A 23,317-nucleotide genomic window follows, 5' to 3' on the forward strand; every position below is an offset into this window, starting at 1 on the left:
CAGGACTGTTGCAAATGGATCTGCAATCTCAGCCAGTGTTAAAAGGTGTTTGTAGGCTGCTTATTCCTGCATGGTGGCTCCAGAAAAAGCAATGACACCATCAGCAAAAGTGTCAGCAGGCAGGGAAGAAAGCGGAGAGCCGCAGGAGAACAGGCTGCCAGGCTGCCCTTTGAGCCATGATGCCAGCAAAGCAATGATAGTAAAAAAGCAGTCTCGTGTGGTTGCTACAGACTGCAAGATCAGGGACATCCCAATGATTCTTCTGCTGTAGAGAAACACAGGCAGGCAGAATAACACATGAGGTGGTATGATGTGGTCTGAACAGCTTCCCTCTATAGCAGTCAATGAAACACTGAGCACATGCAAACTAGCAGGACCCATTCATAGAACCACAGAACGGTTTGTGTGGGAAGGGACCTTCAAAGTCCCTCCAGCCCAGCCCCCTGCCATGGGCAGGGACACCTTCAGCTGGATCAGGTTGCTCAGAGCCCATCCAGCCTGGCCTTGGATGTTCCCAGGGATGGGCCATCGGGCACCTCTCTGGGCCGCCTGTGCCAGTGTCTCACCACCCTCAGTGTAAAAATTTCTTTTTTGTATCTAGTCATCTGCTCTGCACAGTTTAATTTAGCTCATACACAGTCCAACAATAAAGATTTGAGTAATAGCAACGAAAAGTCACAAAAATAATATAAAATAATGCTAGAACCATATTTTTGAAGAAAAATCTCAACTGTGCTTAGTTATGCCAAGCATATTCTTTGTTTTCTGAAAAATAAGGGTGAAGTCAGTATGGCTATTGGAAAGAATTTGTCAAGTAAGAGCCACTGCAGACATTAATTCCTCAGCCACAAACAAATCCATCCTGAAATCTATTAGTAAAGCAATTTCTGGAGTTGAAGTCATCCATAAAAAATAAGGTATAAACAGCTATAGTAAGTCTCTAGCTAATCAAAAGATTTGAGTAACTATAGCCAGTACTAATAATTCTTGAAAACAGGCAAAAGAAATCAAGTGTCCCCTGGAAGGGAACAGTAGAGAATAAAAGCACTAACAGAAGTTATCAACGGTAGCCCAGCAGCTCGCTGTCTATTGAGTTCTAAAACAATTTTTCATTAAGAGAAAGACAATGTACAGTTTTCACTAGGACTAATAATTTTGAGAGTTCCTAGAGATCTATCATAAAACAAATAAAACAATAAAAAAAAAAAAAAAGGTTAAAACCTAAAGCCTCTTCTATGGTTACAGCAGTCACTCCACCCAGCTCACCTCCACAGAAAATGAAATTAATATTCCTGTACAAACCAGTGCCTGGCCGAGCAGTTGCATATATAAAAACAACCTCCTGAAAATTTACCTTGAAATATTGAACAGCAGCAGCAAATGGGAGCAGGTGAAGCAACATGAAGAGACTAAGCAGCGACTGCAAGAGACTTCCCCAGTGAACAAAGACTATCTATTCTGTTATAAATGGAGTCCAGTGCAAAAACAGTGCTTACTTTATTGCTCCAAATGTCATTTTTCTTACTTTTCTATTTGCTCCATACTCCTTAAAAGGAAAAAAAAACAACTTTGCTCCTTGAGAGGACATTTCCAGCTCTTCTCCCACAGACAACTAGTGCTTCTGCTGATAAGATCAGTCACAGAAGCTCCTACAGAAAAAGCTAAGTGCTTTAGATGCCCTGTCTTAGGCTGTTGATGGCTCCACAATGACTTACCAATTAACCACTCTTCAGCGACAATTAGCAGAGCTGTGCTGAGGGAATGTGGAGGGGAGGGCTTTGCCTTCTCTGGGGACATTCTCGGTGGCAGAGGCCAGAGCCATGCTGCCATATGAACTGGAGCATCCCAGCTGCTGGACCGTGATGTTTACCTCCTGATTCCTTCATCTGATGATCTTTTTTGAGACCCAACAACCCTCTCGCATACTATTGGGATCCAGAGCAGACAAAAACAGCAGAACAGAGGGAGACCACACTAGGAGATGGCGACACCTCTTAGCCCAGAGAGGATACCCAAAACTGCAGAGCTGGAAAACTCACTGCAATGCTTTGAAATATGATGGGGGAAAGTGGTTGCAGCACTGCATGGGAAGCAAAAGCCAGGCAAAGCATGATGGGTTTAGGTCTGCTGCCTCTGAGCAGGTTTCCTTGCTGACCCCCACTCTGAAGCTGCCAGAGCTGCTCTGCACTAGAGCCCAGGCCCTTCTCTCCCTGCTCCATTCAACACTGCTGTCCGTTTAAAATAAATATTGCCATTTTTTTTGGCCCTTCTGAAATGTCAACACCTCTTCTTCCCATACCTGCAACTACAGATCGGTGCAAACCGGAGTGTGAAGTTGTCAGAGTAGAGGAGGCGTGTGTGTGTCCCAGCCCCTGGGCTGCTGCCACACAGGGCCAGCCAGCATCCCAGCAGCCACCAGCAAATATCGGGAAGGGCTTTATGCTCCAGAGGGGTATTCCAGCAACACGAGAAAAACCCAAAGCCCTACAACAGGTCCAAATAAGATAATTCCCTAAAATTTCCAGCTGCTGGGAAGTTGCTCTGTGCTTTGTCCGTGCCAGATATCTCCAGTCTGCAATAACAGACATATCCCCAGTGCTGCAGGCTGACTCGGTCCTTTGTAGATCACATTTGCCAGGGTCACAGTAACACCACCACACTGAGGGTGAGATCTGTTTGCCAAACACTGTCCCCTCACCCCACTCCTTCAACAGAAGGGAATGTTTTAATTTGGAAGATGGAAAGAGTTCAAACAGGAAACAAACCCTTGATTGTAGTTGATTTTACAGTTCTCAGGGGGTCTTTTACAAATTCCTGCAGCTGTTGCCCCAGCTGGAATCCACACATCCCAGTGGCAGGATGAGAAGGCTGGGGGACAGCTCTGTGGGAAGCAAAGGTTTCTTCCACCACATTTTGCCTGGGAATGAGTCTGGGCACCTCTGACTACAGCTCAGCAGCTCCTGAGCGTAACCAGTTACCTCGGTGCATTTCGTAGCTCCAGCTGCCGTGGAGCTGCATCCTCTCATCCAGGGACCGGCATGGACAGTCAAGGCAGACCCAAATCCATGCTCCCAAAGCATGCAGCTTCACTCGGCACAGCAGGGTTGAAGCACCACGTACATGCAGGAGCCCTTCCAGAACCATCCAACTACCTCACCCCCCCCAGGCACACAGGGGTTCAGGCTGCTTAGCACACCTCAGCAGCTGCAAACCCCATCCTGCTGCGCACCGAATTGCAAAAGTCAAAGACAGAGAGACACAGCCATCCTTCACCTGGGCAGCTTAGGATGATCTGGAGTCTTTTTTCCCCTCACCCAAGAGCACCCCAGCCTGTACCTGACCCCGCTTCTCCGCACTCCCCTCACTTCAGCGAAGTGCTGACAGCTCTGTTGCTCTGTCATCCACAAGTCTCCACTCTGCAAGACTGCTCAGCCAGAAACCAGGCAGCGACATCCTGGCTGTGGAGAAAAGCAGAAAGGCAAAGGTGATGACAAATTATCAGCAAGCGATGGTTTCTCACCGTAGCCAAGTAATATTTATTTCACTTGTGTAAATTAAATCCTATTTAGGACATATTCTGTTCCCATAAATTGAGTTATCCAACAGATAATGACTTTTTTTTTCCTTTTGTCTACTATAAAGTGTGCATCTTTACTACACATGGATTTATGTCTGATAGTGTGTGTGCATGTAAATGCTGCTCTGTATTGCAAAATCCCATAAGCATCTACAGCCAGTGTAACTCTACATCTGTCCTTTGCACTGATTATTAATTTTCAGTTGTTCCTACTGTCTGCTGGTTCCTTTCTGGACGCTACCAGTCCTCTCTTGATGATCACAGCTGCAAACCATGCTATGTACAACACCTTCCACTTCTATTAAGAGCTACTTGTCAAGAAAAGAGTAATTGCGGAGGTTTACACACCAAGTTTCTGGTTGGAACTATTATAGTATTTTGCTCTTTGCTAAGGTTTAACACATTCATCTCCTACAACATGTAGGTGTGTGAGAATGGATCATTTCCTTGAAAGCAGGCATGCCCTGGGTGAGACTCACAGCCCTATGATCAGGGGAAAAGAAGGGGAAAAGAGCACAAAACTTTACCAAGCTGGATTAGATGCAGGGAAGTCAAGCGAACTGACTCTGAAAATGCAAAAGTGTATGAAGCAGCAGAAAAACACCTTACCTTGCATCAAAAAAAAAAATGAAGCAAGTCTAGCCAGCTTTGTCATTCTTATGCAGACTCTGCTGCCTTGAGGTAGGTCTGGAAAACAGCCTCTTCGGATTTGGCTTTTCCCTGGAGCCAAGAGAACAGGAGAGGGGTCTGAAGCTGAAATTTAGAATTGTTTGAGTTGCAGTTTCCTCTCTGGTCCTGAAATAGTGATACAGTTAACCTCCGGCTTCCAAAACCCTCCAGTATTTCACAGTGTTTCAATATGGCTGATCCAGTCTAAATGTTACAGATGACCAGAAAAATAGGCAACCTTGAGATTCAGACTCATGGCATGAAGCAGAAGCTTTCCTCACTACCAGCTCCCAGGTCCCAGGGCAAAGAAACAAACAGGATGATGCTAAGAGCCAAGCAGAACTGGTATTCCATCCTCCAGGATGAAGGGAGAGAAGGGAGGATCTGCAGAAGTTTGAAGCTGAACACAAGCATTCAAGAGGTCAGTGTCTTCCAGCCAAAGTGAACATTACTGTGGGAGCCCGTTTGCCATAGTAAATAACTAGAGCTAGGATCATGATGGTGAAAAGACTAATTCTGGAGGTCCCATGGGTGCTTGAGACTCAATCTTATTTCCACAGGCACCCAGGCCGGCCTAGAGAAATGCCCATTGCTGGTAAGAAAAGTGATAGCACTGCCTGGAGAAAAGGCAGGGAACACAAAACCAGACAAGGGGAACCAGCCAGATAAAGCATTTGGCTTTTTCTTGACCTACATTTCATTGGGTTTCTTGAGAGATAAAACTACCTGGTCTTTCATGGTGTCTCAGAGACATTTTCTGTGCCCAATGCCAGGGCCACCTCTACACTGGTGAGTGGAACAGTGCCAGGTGGCAGGTCATCATCACCTAGAAGTTGAACCACTAGCACAGTCCTTGGCGTGTGTTGGTCTTGACCAACTAACTCACTTCCAAGGAATTCTTCACTCCCACTAGCAGCAATGTTTTAAACAAATATCTTCAAAAATCTGCAACTAAGAGATAAGTTGTTTGCTAACTCAGCACTCCTGTATTCAGAGCATCAGCCTACAGGAAGAGAGTCTGAAATTCTTCCTGAAGTTGCATGGCCGTGTAGAGCTTTTTTACACTCTGCTTTAGCCACAAAACATCTACAACCCGGTCTCCACAAATTACTGCCCCACTCCCGTCCCAGGAGACAGAGATTATTGCTTTTAATAAGTGATTTCCCAGATAGCAGTTATGCACTCTTGCAGCTGCATGGCCTGAGAAGGTGGGTCCTGAGAGCACGCCAGGCTGGACAGAAGGGACAGTGGGTCTCCAGAGCAGGTGGGCAGAGGAGGGAAGTGATGCATGTGCATTAGGAGAACTGTTTATTTTGGGAGCATACATCAGCAGCAGTACCCAGAGCCCTACGCGCGCTCAATGCATGGGGAGTTTTAACTGTGCTGCAGCCAGGGAACTGCTGTCCACGAGCCCTGTAAAAAATGAGCAAAATATATTTGCTCCGATTTCCATAACCACACACGTGGCTGCGCTGGAGACAAACCGTGAGAGGCAGCCGGACACCGGAGCCGGGCGGCGCTCCACTCCAGCCACCCAGATGGCCACTTGCTAAAGCCACCCAGTTGTCACACAGAGGAATATTGAACAGCAGTTTCCCCTAGAGAACTTTTACCAGCTGAAATGAAGGTATAGAAGCTGCCCACACCAGCTTGGCTTTTGGCCCACTCTGTATAAACTCAAAACTATTTCCTTCAGGAAAACAAGTGTGAGGTTGTCACAGACCCCTGGTGCTCTGTGCTGAAACAGATTTTTCCACTCCGTGTTTGCTCATAAAAACAAGATGATGAAAAGAAACGGCCATAGATGTTGATGAGAAGAGACTTGAGGTTGCTCCTCCAGGTACCCTGCCTCTGAGACAGCTCAGTCCTTACCTGGCCAGAGGAGCTGCCATGGGCTGAGCATCAGTGTCCCTCAGTACACTGTGTGATTATCTCCCCTTCCTGCCATACCTCCATTTCCATTGCCGCCCCTCCACACCCCTCCAGAGAAACCACAAACTGGGAAAAATTCTGGAAGTGAAACAGTGGGTTTGGTCATCCTCAGACTTACCACAGGAGGCTAGACCAGAGGAGCTGCAGAGGTACCTTACCCTACTGGAACAGTTCAGAGCATCGTCTAGTTGTGACATTGTCTCCCATAACATCCTTATAGACATGCTAACGAAGTGTGGGCCAGATAAGTGGACACCAAATTGGATTGAAAATCCTTGGCTGAATGGTTGGGCTCAAAGTGTTGTATTCAGTGGCACAAATTCCAGCTAGAGGCCAGTCATCAGTGGTGTAACCCAGGGGTTATACTGCAGCCAAAGCTGTTTAACATCCAAATCAATGGCCAGGGTGACAGGGTAGAGTGCACTTTCAGCAAATTCAGGGAAGATACAAAACCAGGAGTAGCGTATGATACACCAGAGGGTTGTGCTGCCATCCAGAAGGTCCTCAACAGGCTGGAAAAATGGGCTGATAAGAACCTCATGAGGTTCAACAAAGAGAAATGAAAAGTCCTACATCTGGGGAGGAGCAGTTCCATGCACTAGTACATGCTGGGAGCCATCCAGGTGGAAATCAACCTGCAGAAAAGGCCCTGGTGGTCACAGTGGGCACCAAGTTGACCATAATCCAGCAATGTGCCCTTGCAGCAGGGAAGGCCAAGAGCCTCCTTGGCTGCATTAGGAGGAGCTTTGCCAGCAGGTCAAGGGAGGTGATCCTTCCCTTTTACTCCGCACTGGTGAGACACATGTGGGGTCTAGCATCCCCGGGTGCTCCCTGGCACAGGAGAGACAGAGATATACCGAGCAAGTCCAGCAAAGGGCCACAAAGATGGTTGTGGGATTGGAGCACCTGTCATACAAGCAGGGGCTGAAAGAGCTGGGACTGTTCAGCCTGGAGAAGTGAAAGCTTGGGGGAATCTTATCCACGTGTACAAATATCTGATGGCGAAGAGTCAAGAAGGCAGAGCCAGTCTTTTCTCAGCAGAGGACAATGACAGGAGCTCAGCTCCTGGGGGTGATTTCCCCATCCATGAGGGATGACAAGGACCTTGCAAACATTGGCTATGTTTCGTACATCCACAGCCCAACCTAGCAAAGGCAGACCAGCACTTGAGTTCTAGCAATCTGCAGAGGTCCATAACTGGATTTACATCATTTTAAAACACGTGTTGAAGTCCAAGAGCTGATGCAGCTCCCTGTGCAGACCTCATCCCTGCAGTGCAGCCGGAGCCAAGGAGCACAGCCAAAGCCAGCAGTATAATGGCAATCTGCTACCAAGTGGTTTTCAATGCACCTCTTGCAGGCCACTGAGCTTGAAGAGAGGTGTGGAAACAGAGCGTGTGAAGCTGGATTAGGGCCATTAGAGCCTTTCCTGGCAGAGCTGATGAGTTCAAGCACTGTGCCCAGCTAGCGCAGCTAGACAGCTCCTGCCTGGCGAGCTAACACAGTCAGGGAGCACTCAGGCATTTCTCTGGGACAGCTTAGGTACCAGGTCTGGTCAGGATCCAACCACCGACCCCTCTTCTGACCGTGTCAACCACTGGGCTCAGTCCAAGGCGCATTCTCAAAGCCACCTTCCCACAAAGCACCGCAGGCGGAAGAAATGCATCAACCAGCTTCACTGGCAGAGAGCTGAAGAGTCAAGCCATAGATTCAGCAGCCCTCCTAAATCACGTAGGATTTAGCTGTTGGACACCAACCCCAGCTACCTTGTCTCCTCAGCACCAAGTGATGTTCACACATGACTAAAACCAAGAGGCAACCTGCTCATTACCTGTAAGTGTTACTTGCACGCTCAGTTTGCATCATTACATGGTTACCCAGAGCTCACCCAGAGCTGGTGGTCCACTCCCAAGCAGATGGTACCCAACAGCTACAGAACAGTCATCTTGATCCTTGTGACAAGAAATGGCCTCTGCTGTTTAGTCTTCCCACCCCGAACCCCAAAGCCCAGAAGAAGACAGGAGTAGATACATATGCCCTTGAGTGCCCAGCACTGGAGGTTGGCAATGGGCACCTGACCTGGCATGGACTGAATTACAGCTGGGAGATTTTCTATCACTCCCATCCTTCTGGATCAGTCCTACAGGGAATTGCAGTGCTCAGGCAACCAGGAGTGCTTTGGCCATCTAAGGCACACAGCCATGGGCAGGCGTTCCTACACTTGACTCCAGCATCCAATCTGGAATCTGGCCCTGACCTTTTCAGAAGGGAATTGTTGGAAATTTAGAGATTCCCTAAGGCAGCTGCTGCAATAGTTAAACCTTTCCCACAGTTGACTGTACGTAAGATCCAGTAAACCCATCACGGCAGTGAAGATCATCACTGCTCTGCCTCTAGTTCACAGAACAGGCTGCTGCCAGGGACCTCATTCCCACGTAGGCATCAGACTGCGATCCTGTTACTTATTAACCAGCTGTGACAATCTAAACAAAGCATTGCTCCCAGACATCCATCACAGACCTGCAAGCCAGTGGCTTTTTTTATGAATCCCCTCCAAAGTGTCAGCAGCCTCATTCAAGCGCTAGAATCAGACAGGGCGGTCCTCAATCTGGTGCCCTGGAGGAAAAGCCACCCACTGCTCTGCAGGTGGAGGCAGCACAGGTCAGCAGCAAATCCTGGCCACCCCCTGCACTGCATCCCTCTCACAGAGAGCAGGAAGGATGCTGTTTTAAAGGGCTTGAGGCCAGGTCTGCATGTCCCTGAAACATGAGAGATGTGAAATCTAAAATTCAATCTGATCAGATTCCCTCTGAGGACCTCCCATCCAAATCACCCAGTGCATTTCCCTTCTTTTGAGATGCAAGGATTCATTTTACATGTGAGAAAAGCAAAGGCAGCACAAGAAGGAATCATCAGTAAAGGGAAAAAAAATGATTACTGCATTGGACCAAATTTTCCCCTGCCAAATTTCACGTAACATGTACTACTGGGTGCAAAGTCAGTGGATAGCAGCGTCCAGCTCACTCACCATGGCTGGTGCCTGCTTGGCTAGAGGAAGCCTTGCTCATGCAGCAATGCTAAGCTGACAACCGCTACCACATCCCCACCCCAGCCAAGAGCAGGGCAGGGGGGAATCCAGTCTGCTGCTAAGAAATCTCCATCAAAAGAGGGGCACCCTGGGAATGAACACAGTGACAACAGCATCACTCCAACTCATGAAGATGCTGGAGGGAGCAAAGTTATAAAGCTAGATGGGTTCTGGATCAATAGCTAACCATTCACTCCAGCACTTGGGTGAATTTGCAGGGTTGCTTCTCTAAGCCACCGCTGTCAAAAAGTCCTAAAGTGAATTAAACTGAGGCTTAAATTAACCTAGAAGGTTCCTTAAGTTCATTATTTTTTCCCTGCCCTTTCTCCCACAATTCACTCTGTCAAGACCTCCCCCTCCAGACTCTTCTCTGCCTTTCACAGTCTTATAAACCTCTCAGATATGCCACAGCTTCTGATATTCCAGATTCCTCCAACGGGCCAGGGAGGCCAGGTTAAAAAACAAAGGAAAAATGCTCCCTGAATTTCTTAAATAACTGAAAAAAAAATGAGTAAACAATGGAAAGTCAGGAGATCCTTGGCCCTGGTGTGTTAACAGAACAGAGCCCCAAAAAACTACCCAGAAACAAGAAAACTTGAGAGGCTGCTGCATGTGACACACTGTGATGGACATTCCCAGGTCAGTGTTTTGGGAGGGAAAGATACTGAGCTGCCTTCAATAAGGAGAGAACACTGGAGAGGCTGAGCTCAGCTGTTCCCAGAGCTGCTTTGAAGCCTTGAGTCCTTTTACGCGATAGAGGCGGAGAAGGACAGCGTTAAAGGAGAATTAACAAAAACAAAAAAAACACCCAAAACCAAACAAACCAAAAGGAAAAAAAAAAAAAAAAAAGCAGCAGGGAAGAGGATATTTGGAGAAGCTGTCAGCAAGAGGCCAAGGACAGAGCAAAAGGAAAGGTGGAGAATTCAAGAGGGATCTTTTTTAACTTCTGCTTGAATCTCACCAAGTGGGAGGGGAAACAAACTAATTAGTAATATCAGGACAGGAGCCTTGCTCGCCTATATAAGCTGGCAGGGCATTTTCTTTTTCCCCCACTCGCTTAGCCCTGCTTTCCTTCTGTCCCAGCCAGCAAAGCAACAGCTACCCCTGAACTCATCGGAGAGGTAAGAGTACTTTGTTCCTTCCTTTTACTACACAGCAATGAACACGCACCCTGCTACTGACTTACCTGGATCTTTCTTCTGCCCTAAAAGACTGAACAAACAGCATTTGAACAGTCCTCCTTGAGAGCGGCCAAGGCTCAAGAGGAGGACGGAGGTTGGGGAATGTCACAAGAATTTCAATTATTGAGAATTTTCTAGCAGGGTGAGGATTTATTAGTACAGCTTAGCCCAGCTGACTGAACCTTTAAGAAAAAAAAACAAAAAAAAAAACAAAACAAAACAGAAAACCAAAACCAATTGGAATGCCTTAACATCTCCTTTTACTGCCTTTCTATTCTGCAAAATGAAAAAAGCCCTGATAGTAATAATATAGAGTTAATATGATAGTGTCTCTGGATTTCTCTGTCCCAGAGAGACAGATCTCTAAAAATTGAATTGTGAGTGGGCTTAATGAATATTTGAATCTGCGAGATAAGCTTTCTTTTGAACTAATGCTTTGAAATGTATCTTCTATGGGAAAACCTGAACTTTTTTTTTTCAGTGAGGGTCAAGTGCATTATAGTCTTTCTGTTCCAGGGAGTGCGCTTGTGCACTCATGCGTTCCTACACGTAACACAGCACTACACTTGTTCAGCTTTACCTGGGTAACATTACACAGCCTATGCCAGAAAAGTTGCTGAGAATCTGACCCTTTCCTCCTATTGTACTTCGGTGCAGGAATTCCTCTAAAAACATGCTGCACGCAGAGCTGGCTGCCCGCACGCTTCACAGCAACAATTCAGGGAATGCAAGATACAATGCCTCTAATTGTGCGGTAGCAGTTCCTTGGACAAATAAATACCACACAGTAATTTTAATCCTCTTGATTTACACAGTAACTTGAATTTTGTCAGGGAGAGAAGAACATTCCAGAAAGAAAAGAAAATACTAGATCACTTTGCTGCATTTTCAGCGATAGAAGTCTAGTGCCTAGCAACACTACACCAGCTTGGAAGTAGCTATTACCTGGGAGTATTAAAATAATTAGCCAAATAAAGGCCTCTGTTCCTTTCCCAGCTGCCAGCACAGCACCACCCTTCCCATGCATAACACATGATGGATGTGTGAGTGGGCTTGTCTCCATTTCAGCAGGTGAATAAAAAAAAAAAAAGCCTTTGCAGGCCAGATGTTGCAGGAGCGCAGCACCAGCACGGAGCCTGCTCCGCTGCAGCTTTAACAAGGCATTGCTGAGATACCATAGGGATAGCGTGACATGGAAAAAGTGTACACAAGCGGAAGAGAAATTGATTTAGGTAGACATGAAATTGCATAACATCAGTACTTTGCTACAGGACATTTATTAACTCTGAAAAGATGACAAAAAACACAATAGATTAGCTTTTTGGCCCTGCCTGCAATGATTTCATTTTCATGCAAAAGAAACATCTTTTGGTTTTTTTCTTTCTATGCTGTTCTCACAGGTTCCATTTCATAGCTGATACAAAAGTACTTAGATAATTTTAGCTGCAAAACTTTCCTTCTTGCTTATGCAAGCATTCTTAGCAAGGACACCAGAGAGATATTATGGAACAGCTCAAAGATAATCTGAGGCAAGGGGAGGCAGCAAACATCTGGAATCATGGAGGAAAAACAGCCGTGCCCCAAATTTAGCTCTCACTTTCCACAGTACACCATGGGAAAATAGTTTTAAACAGTTCCTCTGCACTTGCAGCAGAGCACAAATCAGTCCCTGCATGACAGGGATGAAAATTACATTCAGACTCACCCTGCCTGGGTCCTGCTGCTGCTCCTGTATCACACCAGTTACACACCAGCACTGGGAGACCACACCCCGTTTCCCACCAGACACTTGCCTGGAGCATCTCTCCAGAGCATGTATGAGATCAGGCTGTGCTTTTTGAGCTGTGTGTCTGAGAGCAGGACTTACACAGTCTGTAGTTAAGAATCCGAGACAAACACTTTCCCAAACTAACAGAAATAAGGAATAAAAAAAATTTTGAAAATTCCTGCCCCCCTGCAGAAGCCAAGCAATCTGTTCCAGCAGAACAGTCTTTTCACAATTATTTCCATTTCCTTCCTTCGTGCACTATGAAATAAAAGCCCACTTTGACTGAAAGCCACATGTAACGTAACATCAAAAGACCTGCCATAGACTGGCCTTCATGCAATCCCCATCCAAACACACACACTTCAGCTTGAATTACAATTCAGGCATCGCTGTCTTAAAATTCCAAGCATCTCCGTTATTCTGGGGTGAGACACCTTTTGTCTTTGGTCCTTTCTTAACTAGCTGCTATCACCTACCCCCTAACACAAGGTAATGTACCAGCAGATCATTAATCTGAACGTATATGGCAGCTACTGCTTCTTACAATGTCAAAAATCATTAAAAATGCCCAGAAATGTCTATGCTAGTGCCAGATTCCAAGTGGCTCACTACTTCTTTATACTTTCTTTGGACAACTAAGTAGCAGTAGTACAAGTCCTCCATGCTCCATATTTCTGGAGAGATGGGAGAAGCCTCATGGCAGTGGTGATGGCCACATCACCACACACAGCAGGCAGCACTCACACAGGACCCGGGATGGGATTGGGGGTGGGGGGGTGGGAGGGGTGAAGCCAACGGGGCTGGATCTAGGTATTTACAGTGTCATGAAGACCCCACCAGTAAGCAAGGGGCTCTTCAGGTAGCGAGGGCGTTCCATAATTATTTTGCTCCCCCTCAGCCTATATAAGCCGATAGGAAAGATGGAATGAAGTTGATGTGATCCCCCTCTAGAGACACATCACTTGACAGACAAGGATATAATGAGTGTGAGTTTAACCAGCGCTGCAGGCCAGAAGGTAACCGTGATCATTTCACAGTCACCGGGATTTTGAATATTCCGGAAGAACAGGTACGCAGGGCATTGACGCAGCCTTCATCAGGGGTGAAGTTCAAACCAGACTGGTGAAAGTGACTCACCTGGTCTTTTTACCATGCCAAGTGCATCGGGCTGACTTCATTTCTGCCCATAGAAACTCGAGCAAAAGAGCTCTGCGGTCTCAGGCTTGGACCATTCAGTACTGCCTTAGGTACGTGCCTTCCTAGGGCAGAGCAATTCATCAGCTTTTGATGAATTAGGGCCTCCAGCGTGACTCATTTTCTTCTCCACTGTGCAAGTGAATGAGACAGGGACTCTGATACTTTGCATGCACATTACATCCCGCGCTGCAGACTCCTGTGGTGCAAACAGCTCCTCACTCAGCATGCAGGGAAACGTCTCAGGCGGGCTAGCACAGGACACACAGCATCACTCTACAAATGCAACAGCCCTTGACTTTATGGATTAGCCACAGAGAAAGCCTAAGCTACATAGAGAGGAAGATTCCTTACATTGAAAATGTAAATGCACTTGCCCCAAATGAAGAGCATTTATCTTGGATGGAAATTTTGATTCGACTGAAAGTGCACCCAATTCACTTATTCCATTATTTCAGAATAAAAGATGAGAAAAGTGAAGGTTAATTAATCAAAACAATGAATTATAACTGAGCCAGGAAAAAGCTTTCCAGCACCGAAACACCATCCCTAGCAACACTCTCACCCTTTTCTTTTCTTCCTCCTCTAGTTAATCTAATCAAATCTAACACTCTTCTACATACTGGTCCTGTCCTCAGCATCTTCCATGTGGAACCTATCCTTGCATTAGCTGGGCCCTTCCAGAAAGTAGAAAATGTCTATTTATTATTTTTGCAGGTATTTACTGTTTCTTGAAATGTCACCATCAGCCTTCTAATAATAAGCGACTGGCCAGGATGTGTATTACCCAGCCATTACCCTACACAGACTCAGAGCTGCTCAACCCCGTCTGGGTCTGCAAGGTCTGCCCAGGGGTGAGGCTGCTTTAGCTCAAGTACTCAGCACCTGTTTTTCTGAGGCATGAATTATCTTCCCCAGATGCTGAGAAGGCTTTTACTGAAGTTGCAAATGAGTCAAGGACTAAATCTAATAATTATGTGTTTGTATCATCCTGTTTAGACTATTAACTGCCAACCTAAATTCTCTGCTTCTTGCGCAAGCTGCTACTCACCAGCAAGGCCTGAAGCAGCTCTGGTTCTGTATTCACTCAACAATGCTCCTTGTCTTGTGATTTCCTTGTCTTGACAATTATCAAGAATTAGTCCTACTCTTCAGGAGACTGAGTACACTCCCGGGAAAGCTTTGGCTGGTTTTAATTTGCTGACTTCATATTGAGACTTGGCCCTTAGACAAACCATGTATTGGCTATGGGACGTTGTTCTTTAAATCCAGTGTTTACAGTTAGGTAAATCTCTGATCCATGTGCCTGAATGAAGCTGTCTAGAGCTGTCTGAGATGCCAAAGGGTAGCCCAGCAGCTCCTAAGCCAAAGGACATGTCCCCTGTATGGGACCCTGTCTCTGCCAACCCTGCATGGGATCCCCAAACATCTTATTTTGTTTGGCCTATAACATTACCCTACCTTATTTAAGTCTTGATATAGTGCCTGCTAAATTTAATATGGGTCTTTTCAATAGTCCCTGAGGGTTTCTTACTACAGGTCCTGACACGTGATCACCTATCTTGTCTTAGGCTGAAGAACAACGGCCAGTGAGGACCACCTAACACCATGCTGGGCAGCTGGCAGAGAGAAGGTGGCAAAATGACTAAGGCAGAATGGAAAGCAAGCACTCTGAATTCGGCCTTTAATCTCTTAAGCCGGTGCTGGGTACTTCTAAAAATGGGGCGGCTAAAAGTACAATTCAATAGAGAAAAGAAATAATATAAGTATGCATATGAGTAATGGAGTAAGGCACCACAAACAACCCTCAAGCTAAGCCCATGCTTGTGAAAAAGGCTGAACTGATCCCAATAGGTGCCAGTATAGAGACATAATCTAACCTTAGGTACCTATTACTGATGGATAAATTCAAAATGGAAATATGGGTCAAGCAGCAGAGGAAACAATAACTGAAACAGCTTCCTAGATGTGGTGGATCTCTAGCAAGTGAATCTTGAGGTAACCTTCAACTTCTGTGAAGCCAGCATCCTCTAATGCCATCTTGCTCTTCTTGAAGTCACCCTTTAAATGAAAAGATGCTTGATCTCTAGAAAACATGGTATATCTGAGCAGGGTGTTCAAATTGGGTGAAATAGTATGACACAAGGCTCAGTGGTTCTTTGTGGTGGTCAAATCTATGGCTGCATGAAGGTCTGGAAGGACAGCGTAGGTTCCCAAGAGCACGTAAAGAGGGAGTGTGCTCATGGAGACATGAGAATCAGGTAAGGATTCAGAGCCAGGACTTTCCTCTTTCTGGCTCCAAAATAACACGCAATGAGCAATAACATATGGGATAGAGATAACAGACAGGGATCAGTACGAGGCATTGTAATGAACTGTCTGTGGGTTTTTTTCCCCCTTGAATTTTACCAAAGGGTTAAAACACCAACATGGAGAACAGCGATGTCAAGATAGAAACCAAGGGGGAAAGAAAGACAATAAAGCAGAACACACTGAGCAAATCTGGGAAGAGAGTCTGCAGAGCTGTCGGGTACATCACTGGAAACATGAAGGAATTTGGAGCCTGGCTAAAAGGTAAAGCTACTTCATCATGACTGATTAGGGGCTTCCAAAGAGTTACATCAAAGGAGTAATAACTAACTTCTCAGTAAGGTGATTCACATCACGGTAGTACAGAAACGACCCCTGCCCTGATTTATTTCTGTTTTGTAGGGAAAAAATCAGCTTTGTGCAGAGATCCACATACTGCTTAAATCTTGAGGATGACTGAGATGACATTTACCTCCCAACATGCCATGTACAAAGTGAATTTAGTCCCACAGAACATAGCTCAGGATGGTTATTCTGTGGTCTGTCATTCTTCATAACGCTCCCTGTCCTTTCAGCTGAGCAGTTTCTGTCAAGCCTAATGCCACTGTGAAGTTAAATTACACATAGGTAGGTGTGTTTGGTCCCCATAATAAATCAGCAACGGGATACACATACAATTTGCCATCTGAGGCACAGACATCATAAATTAGCTGGTTCACATGAATCCGGTCCAGGGTACTTTATAACACAGAACTCTGGCAACCACACTGTTCATCTCAGCTTTCCAGCTGTAAGACTTCAGTGTAGACCATAATAAATCCCAGTCAGGTTTTACAGTCTTGTTGATTCATTGCTTCAGTCGTGCTGCCAAGTTCCACTGCCAAAACTCTTCCTGACTTTCCAAAAAAACCATCCCCAACCAGTCCCATCTGTGTATTTTGGGTCTGTTGTTTTGGTTTGGGGTTTTTTTTAATTATTCAATTTGATCTCTTCCAGATAAACCTCTCATGATCCAGTTTATTGACTGGGTGCTGCGTGGGATATCCCAGGTGATGTTTATCAACAATCCCCTCAGTGGGCTTATCATAGTTGCTGGCTTCCTGGTGCAGAACCCATGGAGGACACTCACAGGCTGTTTAGGAACAGTTGTCTCAACTTTAACGGCACTTATTCTGGGTCAGGACAGGTAAGTCCATCCTCTTCCTCTTCAAAGCTGTCACTTCAGTGCTGACTTATAAGTCAGACAAGCAATGTGGATGAAGAGCATGTATCTAGCCTTCACTGGCTGCATAACTGGTGTGGTAGGACCAAATGGATGCCCCCACCAGTTGCATCTGGTGCAAAGGGACACTGGATGCAACTGCAGAAGGGGTAGCTGATGGGAGGACATGGGACTCCAGCATGGGAAACTGAAGGCTAGTGCATGGTCTTGGCATGAGCCTTGGCAGATCATCATCACACAGAGTCACAACGGCACGGGGAGGGAGGGGGTGATGTGAGGAAAGGACTTGCAAGGGAGAAGATTTCAAGACAGTTGTTTCCTTTGCAGATCAGCCATAGCAGCAGGCTTGCATGGCTACAATGGAGTCTTGGTGGGATTACTCATGGCAGTCTTCTCTGCTAAGGGAGACTACCACTGGTGGCTTCTACTGCCAGTAGCACTGGTGTCCATGACGTGGTAAGTCAGATGTCTCCTCTGCTGCTTATTCTAGCCCCAGTGTCCCCACACTGAGACCGAGCTGTTGTATTTTTATGCACTATGCAGACCACAATGGAAAAGAAACACAACTGGCATGTATGTGCTACTAAATCTGTATGGCTATTTGCACTTTTAAACTCAAATGTAATCCAGAAACAAATTAAATACCCACATAATCACAAATAAACCCCATGGAGAGAAGGAAAATCGGTGGCTGATCCTGTGTAAACCAGTGCCTTCCATGTTAGCTATATTGCTATGATGAGTCAATTCATTTTTGTGTCAAGAGGAACATTATTTTCACCATTCCCTGCCACCACCAACCACAGGTGTTTCATCTATTTAAGCCACCATATAAAAATGTCATGAAAATTTACTTCTCCAGGCACAGAGTTTACTCAGTGGTCCCAAGACATGATGATTGATGCTAATGAAAACAAACAGCTAATAATATATATTACTCATATATATGACACAATAATCTGCCAGGTATTTCAACAGTGAAAATTTTGAAAGCTGGTCTTCAGCCCCCAAATGTCTAATTGGAGTTTGCTAAAAACACGCGTAGCACCCATCTGCCTGAAGTTCATGTAGTGTTATACTCGCTTTAATAAGCACAACTCTGATGTCAGCTTTTACATCTGATCCATAAGCTTAAACAAGGACACACAGCCACCTTCATAGCTCAGTCACGCTTGGCATGGGCCTCTTAAATTCAGCCCATTTCAAACACTATTAAAACAAAAAAAAAAAAAAAAAAAAGTAAGCACTGAGCTGGGGAATAACTCCATTAAATCACTGGATCCTCCACACGATTAAAGGATCTTGTCTCCTTCATGGTCACCAAGTTCACCACATATATCGCATAACCCAAGAGGAATCTGTACGTTGATAACTGCCCTGGGAAGGGCAGGAAATTTGCTAAGTGACCCCAGCATATCCCTGATTTTATCAGAAAGACTAAGGAAATTAAACAGCTTTTTTGAAAATATAGAGTGCCTTTCCCACAGCTGTTTGCTGTTGGGGTTTTTGGTTTTGTCTAGCTGACAAGCTCCTAGTGTGACCATCTTGTCCTTCCAGCCCTGTTTTCACCAGTGCTTTAGGCTCAGTCTTCTGTAAGTGGGATCTGCCTGTTTTCACCTTGCCTTTCAACTTGGCCTTGACCCTCTACCTGGCTGCATCAGGACCACATAACCTCTTCTTCCCTGCAACTGTCATCCAGCCTGCAACAGCAACACCAAACATCACCTGGACAGACGCTGAAATGCCAATGGTAGGACTTCTTAAAGAGAACAGCCTTCTCCATTTACCAAGAAAACCACTAGAGAATCACATTATCTTCCTTTATGTTACTGCATTATGACCTGACAATACAAAATTACATTTATAAGATAATTATCCAAAGCGTAAAGGTTTACTCTAGGAGTTCACATTTTTGATACCTTGAAAATGAGTCTTTTTGGTGTCTTTCATTTGCAGTTGGGTATAAATTATAACCCTCAAAATGTGTCTAGAATCTAATTGCCAATTACTCTGCATATACTGATCAGCACCCCATAGCTAAGGCTGTGCTGGTACTGCCTGTTAACTCAGGTTAATTTTAGTTTTCCATGTACAGAGTGCTGTGTTTTTTAAATTGCATCTTTCTCATTAAAAATGGGCAAGCAGGTATTACTATGGAAGCATGGTTACAAACCTGAGTCCAGGCACACGCTGGCATGTTTTCAGTTGAACATTCAAGTGGGATCTTTCCAGAGAGACACTTTATTCTCCTGCATAGTGCTGTAACCAATATAGATACAAGAGTTATAGCTTTTCCCTAAGGCTCTGTGGACTATTTTGGCGTTCCCAGGGAGTGATTAGGGAAAGGAAGTTAATTGCTAGTGACAATTCTCAAAGAATGTTTACCATGGTGCATAATATTACGGGGACCATAAATGAACTGTTCCACATTGAGGAACACAACATTTTGAGGAAAAGTGTCTCGAAGCCATCTCTAAGCTGTGACCAAGTTGTGTTCTGTCCCACCACCCCAGCAAACCCCACTTGTATTCTTAGTGAATCCCAAGGGAGTTTCAGCTACAAGTAGAATAGGGATACCGGTTTACCTGAGTGAAGTCTTGTCATTCTGGCCAAGCCATTATTGGCCATTTCACCCTTGGAGAGATCCTCTTAGAGGTGAACGTCTTCCCAAAGGCATCATCTACCTGAGCACTTCCATTTCCTAGATTCACTGCCAAGATCCACAACAGCATGCAAAAACGGCCAAGCCAGCCCATGCGTACAGGTGTTGAGCAAACCTTTTCACAGAAGACATTTACCTTTGATATTAGAGCAAAAACCTGGAAGAGCATCTCATGGCTAGGGAACGAGGCATGAGTCACTTTCATTAGAGGGGAAACCCCGTGGAAATGCCCTGCCACCTCCCAAGTACCATCCAAGCTTTCCGCTTACAGTCCAGGAAGACAGACTGAATCCCACAAATGCCAAACACAAATGTAGCCAACAAAAAATAACATTTTTAAAAAAGATAACAAAATCACAAAGCCAATAATAAATGGCCTTTTTTTCTTTTTTTTTTTTTTTTTTAATTCCTGCAGCTCCTGCAATCCATTCCAGTCGGGGTGGGACAGGTTTATGGCTGTGATAACCCATGGACAGGGGGAATTTTCCTGATTGCTTTATTTGTCTCTTCTCCTCTCATTTGTCTGCATGCGGCAATTGGATCAGCAGTGGGGACGCTGGCAGGTAAGGATTTCACTTGTGTCACACATCTTTATAAAAGCATAGAGAATAAAAGAGGAACTGCAATGAGTGGAGCACTTAGAGTCACAAATGCTTCTTCCATTGGAGAATGACTGCTTGAAAAAAAAAAACCACAACGTATACACTTCTATTTTAAGAATTCTTTTGATTGACTTCCCCATTCTTTTATTTTACGACAGTGGAAATCTTCAGAAGAAAGCAGCACATTTTTGGCTGAAATGAATTTTTATCATTAAACACTTCATTTCTGGATATATTCTGATGGGTTTAGGAGTAGCTTAATGAAAGTCATAGCCATCAGCCCAAACAGGCAGGCCTCAGGGATATGTGTAAGGTTCCCACGTATGTTCGTTCGCTCGTGTATCTTCTGCTGTGATCACACAGCCAAATTCAGCCCAGCAGCACCCGGGGAAATCTGCCACGGCTGCACTGAAGTGGGTTTAGTCTCAGACCACAGCAGCACAACTACAAATAGCAATTCTGTGTACGTATGTGGACTAGAGCCCTTAAAAAACTGAATCCATGCCATTTCTCAGCTGGTTTTGTCTCTTTGGCCAAGGAATGACACATCTTTGACTTCTTTTCCAGCACTGAGCTTAGCAACACCTTTTAGCAAAGTCTACTCTGGTTTGTGGGGCTACAACAGCTCCCTCTCATGTGCTGCAATCGGAGGCATGTTCTACGCTTTCACCTGGCAGACACATTTGCTGGCAATTGCCTGTGGTAAGTACACTATGGGCTTTCACAGCCACCACATTTCCTTTTGAAGTGAGACAAGATTCCTTTACACGAGAGGTGGGCTGAAGCCAGATGACCACCTCGAGACAGGCAGATGGACTTAGGTGAGACTGATGAATGATGGAGCCGCATGCTGGAGCCATTGCTTTAACATACCCTGACAAAATAAAAGCAGTGCTTTCGCTTCCAGCCAAGAGCTGCCTTCAAAACAAGAGATGCAATCCGTGGGCGCTGGTTAACTTAAGGTCTTTGAAATTAGATGCTCGGTTTTGAGGCATTAATTCTGTTTGTTCAGCATTGCTGGATGGATCATATTGTTTTTTCCAATCATAGATACCAATTCAAATTCCTTCTTTGGAGAAGGACATACCTAAACTTTGAGAAAACTGGAGCTCAAGATCAGCCCATCTGTAGTTAGTGCAGTTTCCCCAGCCTATTGAAATGGATACCAAAGGCATGAGCTAAGCAACACAGAATGATTGAAGAATTATTTATAAGGCAATTCCATATAAAATTTCAATATCACAGTGAGATGGGAGTGAAACTATTGCTCATATAAAAAAGATTTAGCTTTGTATCTCATTGACCCACCTTCTAGCCCTAGAGGTAGGAGAGTGGAGGTGGGAGGGTTATTTTCCTATTTAACGCCATCCATCAAGCTACTTGCTTTCCACATCAGTGCATTTTTCAAAAGCCTCTGTTTCTATAGTCACATTTTTCATCACTCCAGTTTTGGGTTGTTTTGTTGTTGTTGGTTTGCCCTTTCCATGAGCTCCAGGTTGGAGGGGACACAGTGCAAAGGAAACAGCTTTAAGAGGGGGCTGACCAGATATGGTCATAAACGTTGGTTGAGCTACCCAAGCGCAGTGTGAGGGATCTTTGTCCTTGTTGTTCTCCTCCATGAGCAACTGAACTCACCAGGAACTACTTTTATTTTTCATAGCATTCTTCAGTGCCTACCTGGGAGCAACAGTGACTAACATGCTGTCTGTGGTAAGCAGTGTTATCAGCTAAGGTCCTGCTTCCAATGGATTTGAACACTGTATATTTTCCCAGCTTGCCTGGCAAAACACCAGGATATGGAGAACACTTCAGCCAAAGGCAGAACTGATGTGGGAGAGGGGATGCTATCTGCCCAGGGGTTTGGTGTGGCTCCCACTGAAACAGGCCACTTACAATCATCCCTTCCCACTTTTCATCCTCAGAGCTTGCATAAACTTCCACAGCTCAGCCCTCAACACCTCTGAGATATTTACATGTCCGTACTTTGTGCCTGAAGCAACTGAGAAAAGGGCCCTCCACACACGTACAGAAACCGCAAACTTGGTTTGCTTTGCCCAAAGCTGTAAGGCAGCCAACACAACAGCCCAGGGAAAAGCTGAAGGTTTCTGGTACCCACTCCTGCCTCATCTCCATGCACTCCTACCTCATCACCACCCAAAAGCACAGCAGATGCACAAAGAGAAGGCAGCCTTCTCGCCAGAGCTGGTAAACATTGAAGGTTAATGCACAATGTCCAGACCTCATAATGAAGTCCTGCCTCCCCAGGGGGAGACTCCATGCGAAACCAAGACTTCCTTGAGAAAGCTTGTTCCAAGCTGCCTGGCTCTGAGCTCTCTTTGAGGGCTGGGGGACCAAATGAAAGACAGAGATGCAGTAAATAGGTGGCTTGTATTTTCCTTTGCAGTTTGGGGTGCCATCAGGAACCTGGTCTTTCTGCTTGTCTGCACTGACCTTCCTGTTACTAACCACAAACAACGCTGCCATCTACAAGCTGCCACTCTCCAAAGTCACCTATCCAGAAGCCAACCGAGCTTACTACCTGAGGGTGAAGAAACATCAGAGGTCTTTCTTGTGAGGTCTAAAGACCCAGAGAGACACTTTGCAGATATTAAGGCAAGAGTGCAAGGTGTTTCCTCAGAAAACATTATTTATGTAATATAAAGTCAAAATAAAAATAAAAATAAAAATATCACCACCTTCTGAGTTGAGTGACTTTTTCCACCACATTAGTTTATTCTGGCCTGTGCTGTGGACTGTGATAGGACTCTGCTGTGCTGGAAGGACCTTCCCCCAGACCAGTCTTAATGATTTAAAAGCACCTATGCCTGAAAAGACACTTGAATGTTAAGCAGTCGGGAAATCACTTAGTTGCTGAAAAGAAAAATCTGTTTGTGAAACTGAAGTCACAGCAATTGGACATAAAGCAATAAAGAGCAGAGCATCTCTCAGCACCTGATGGGACTCCTAATTAATGGCTAGAACCAGTTCACACCAGCAATAGGATACACCTTAGGTTCCCAGTAGCAGAGTAAGTGGAATAAAGGCTGCTCTTTGCTAAGGGAAAAATAAGTGGTGGAGAATTCTACCTGGAGGATCTCAAGCTCTGTGGAGAG

General features: G+C 45.3%; 1 protein-coding gene across 1 annotated transcript; it reads left to right on the forward strand.

Annotated features, from left to right (window-relative positions):
* The first annotated feature begins 10,130 nt into the window (after nucleotides 1–10,130).
* Nucleotides 10,131–22,878, forward strand: LOC119141893 (urea transporter 2-like). The gene is made up of 9 exons (XM_037374560.1): nucleotides 10,131–10,386; nucleotides 15,823–15,982; nucleotides 16,715–16,904; nucleotides 17,268–17,396; nucleotides 18,498–18,690; nucleotides 20,018–20,165; nucleotides 20,772–20,906; nucleotides 21,865–21,914; nucleotides 22,609–22,878. Exons 2-9 carry the CDS (start codon nucleotides 15,838–15,840, stop codon nucleotides 22,777–22,779), a joined length of 1,161 nt encoding a protein of 386 aa, XP_037230457.1. The 5' UTR covers nucleotides 10,131–10,386; nucleotides 15,823–15,837; the 3' UTR covers nucleotides 22,780–22,878.
* Nucleotides 22,879–23,317: the final 439 nt, after the last annotated feature.

Source organism: Falco rusticolus, chromosome Z (assembly GCF_015220075.1).
Source record: "Falco rusticolus isolate bFalRus1 chromosome Z, bFalRus1.pri, whole genome shotgun sequence".
In the NCBI taxonomy this organism is placed as follows: Eukaryota; Metazoa; Chordata; class Aves; order Falconiformes; family Falconidae; genus Falco; species Falco rusticolus.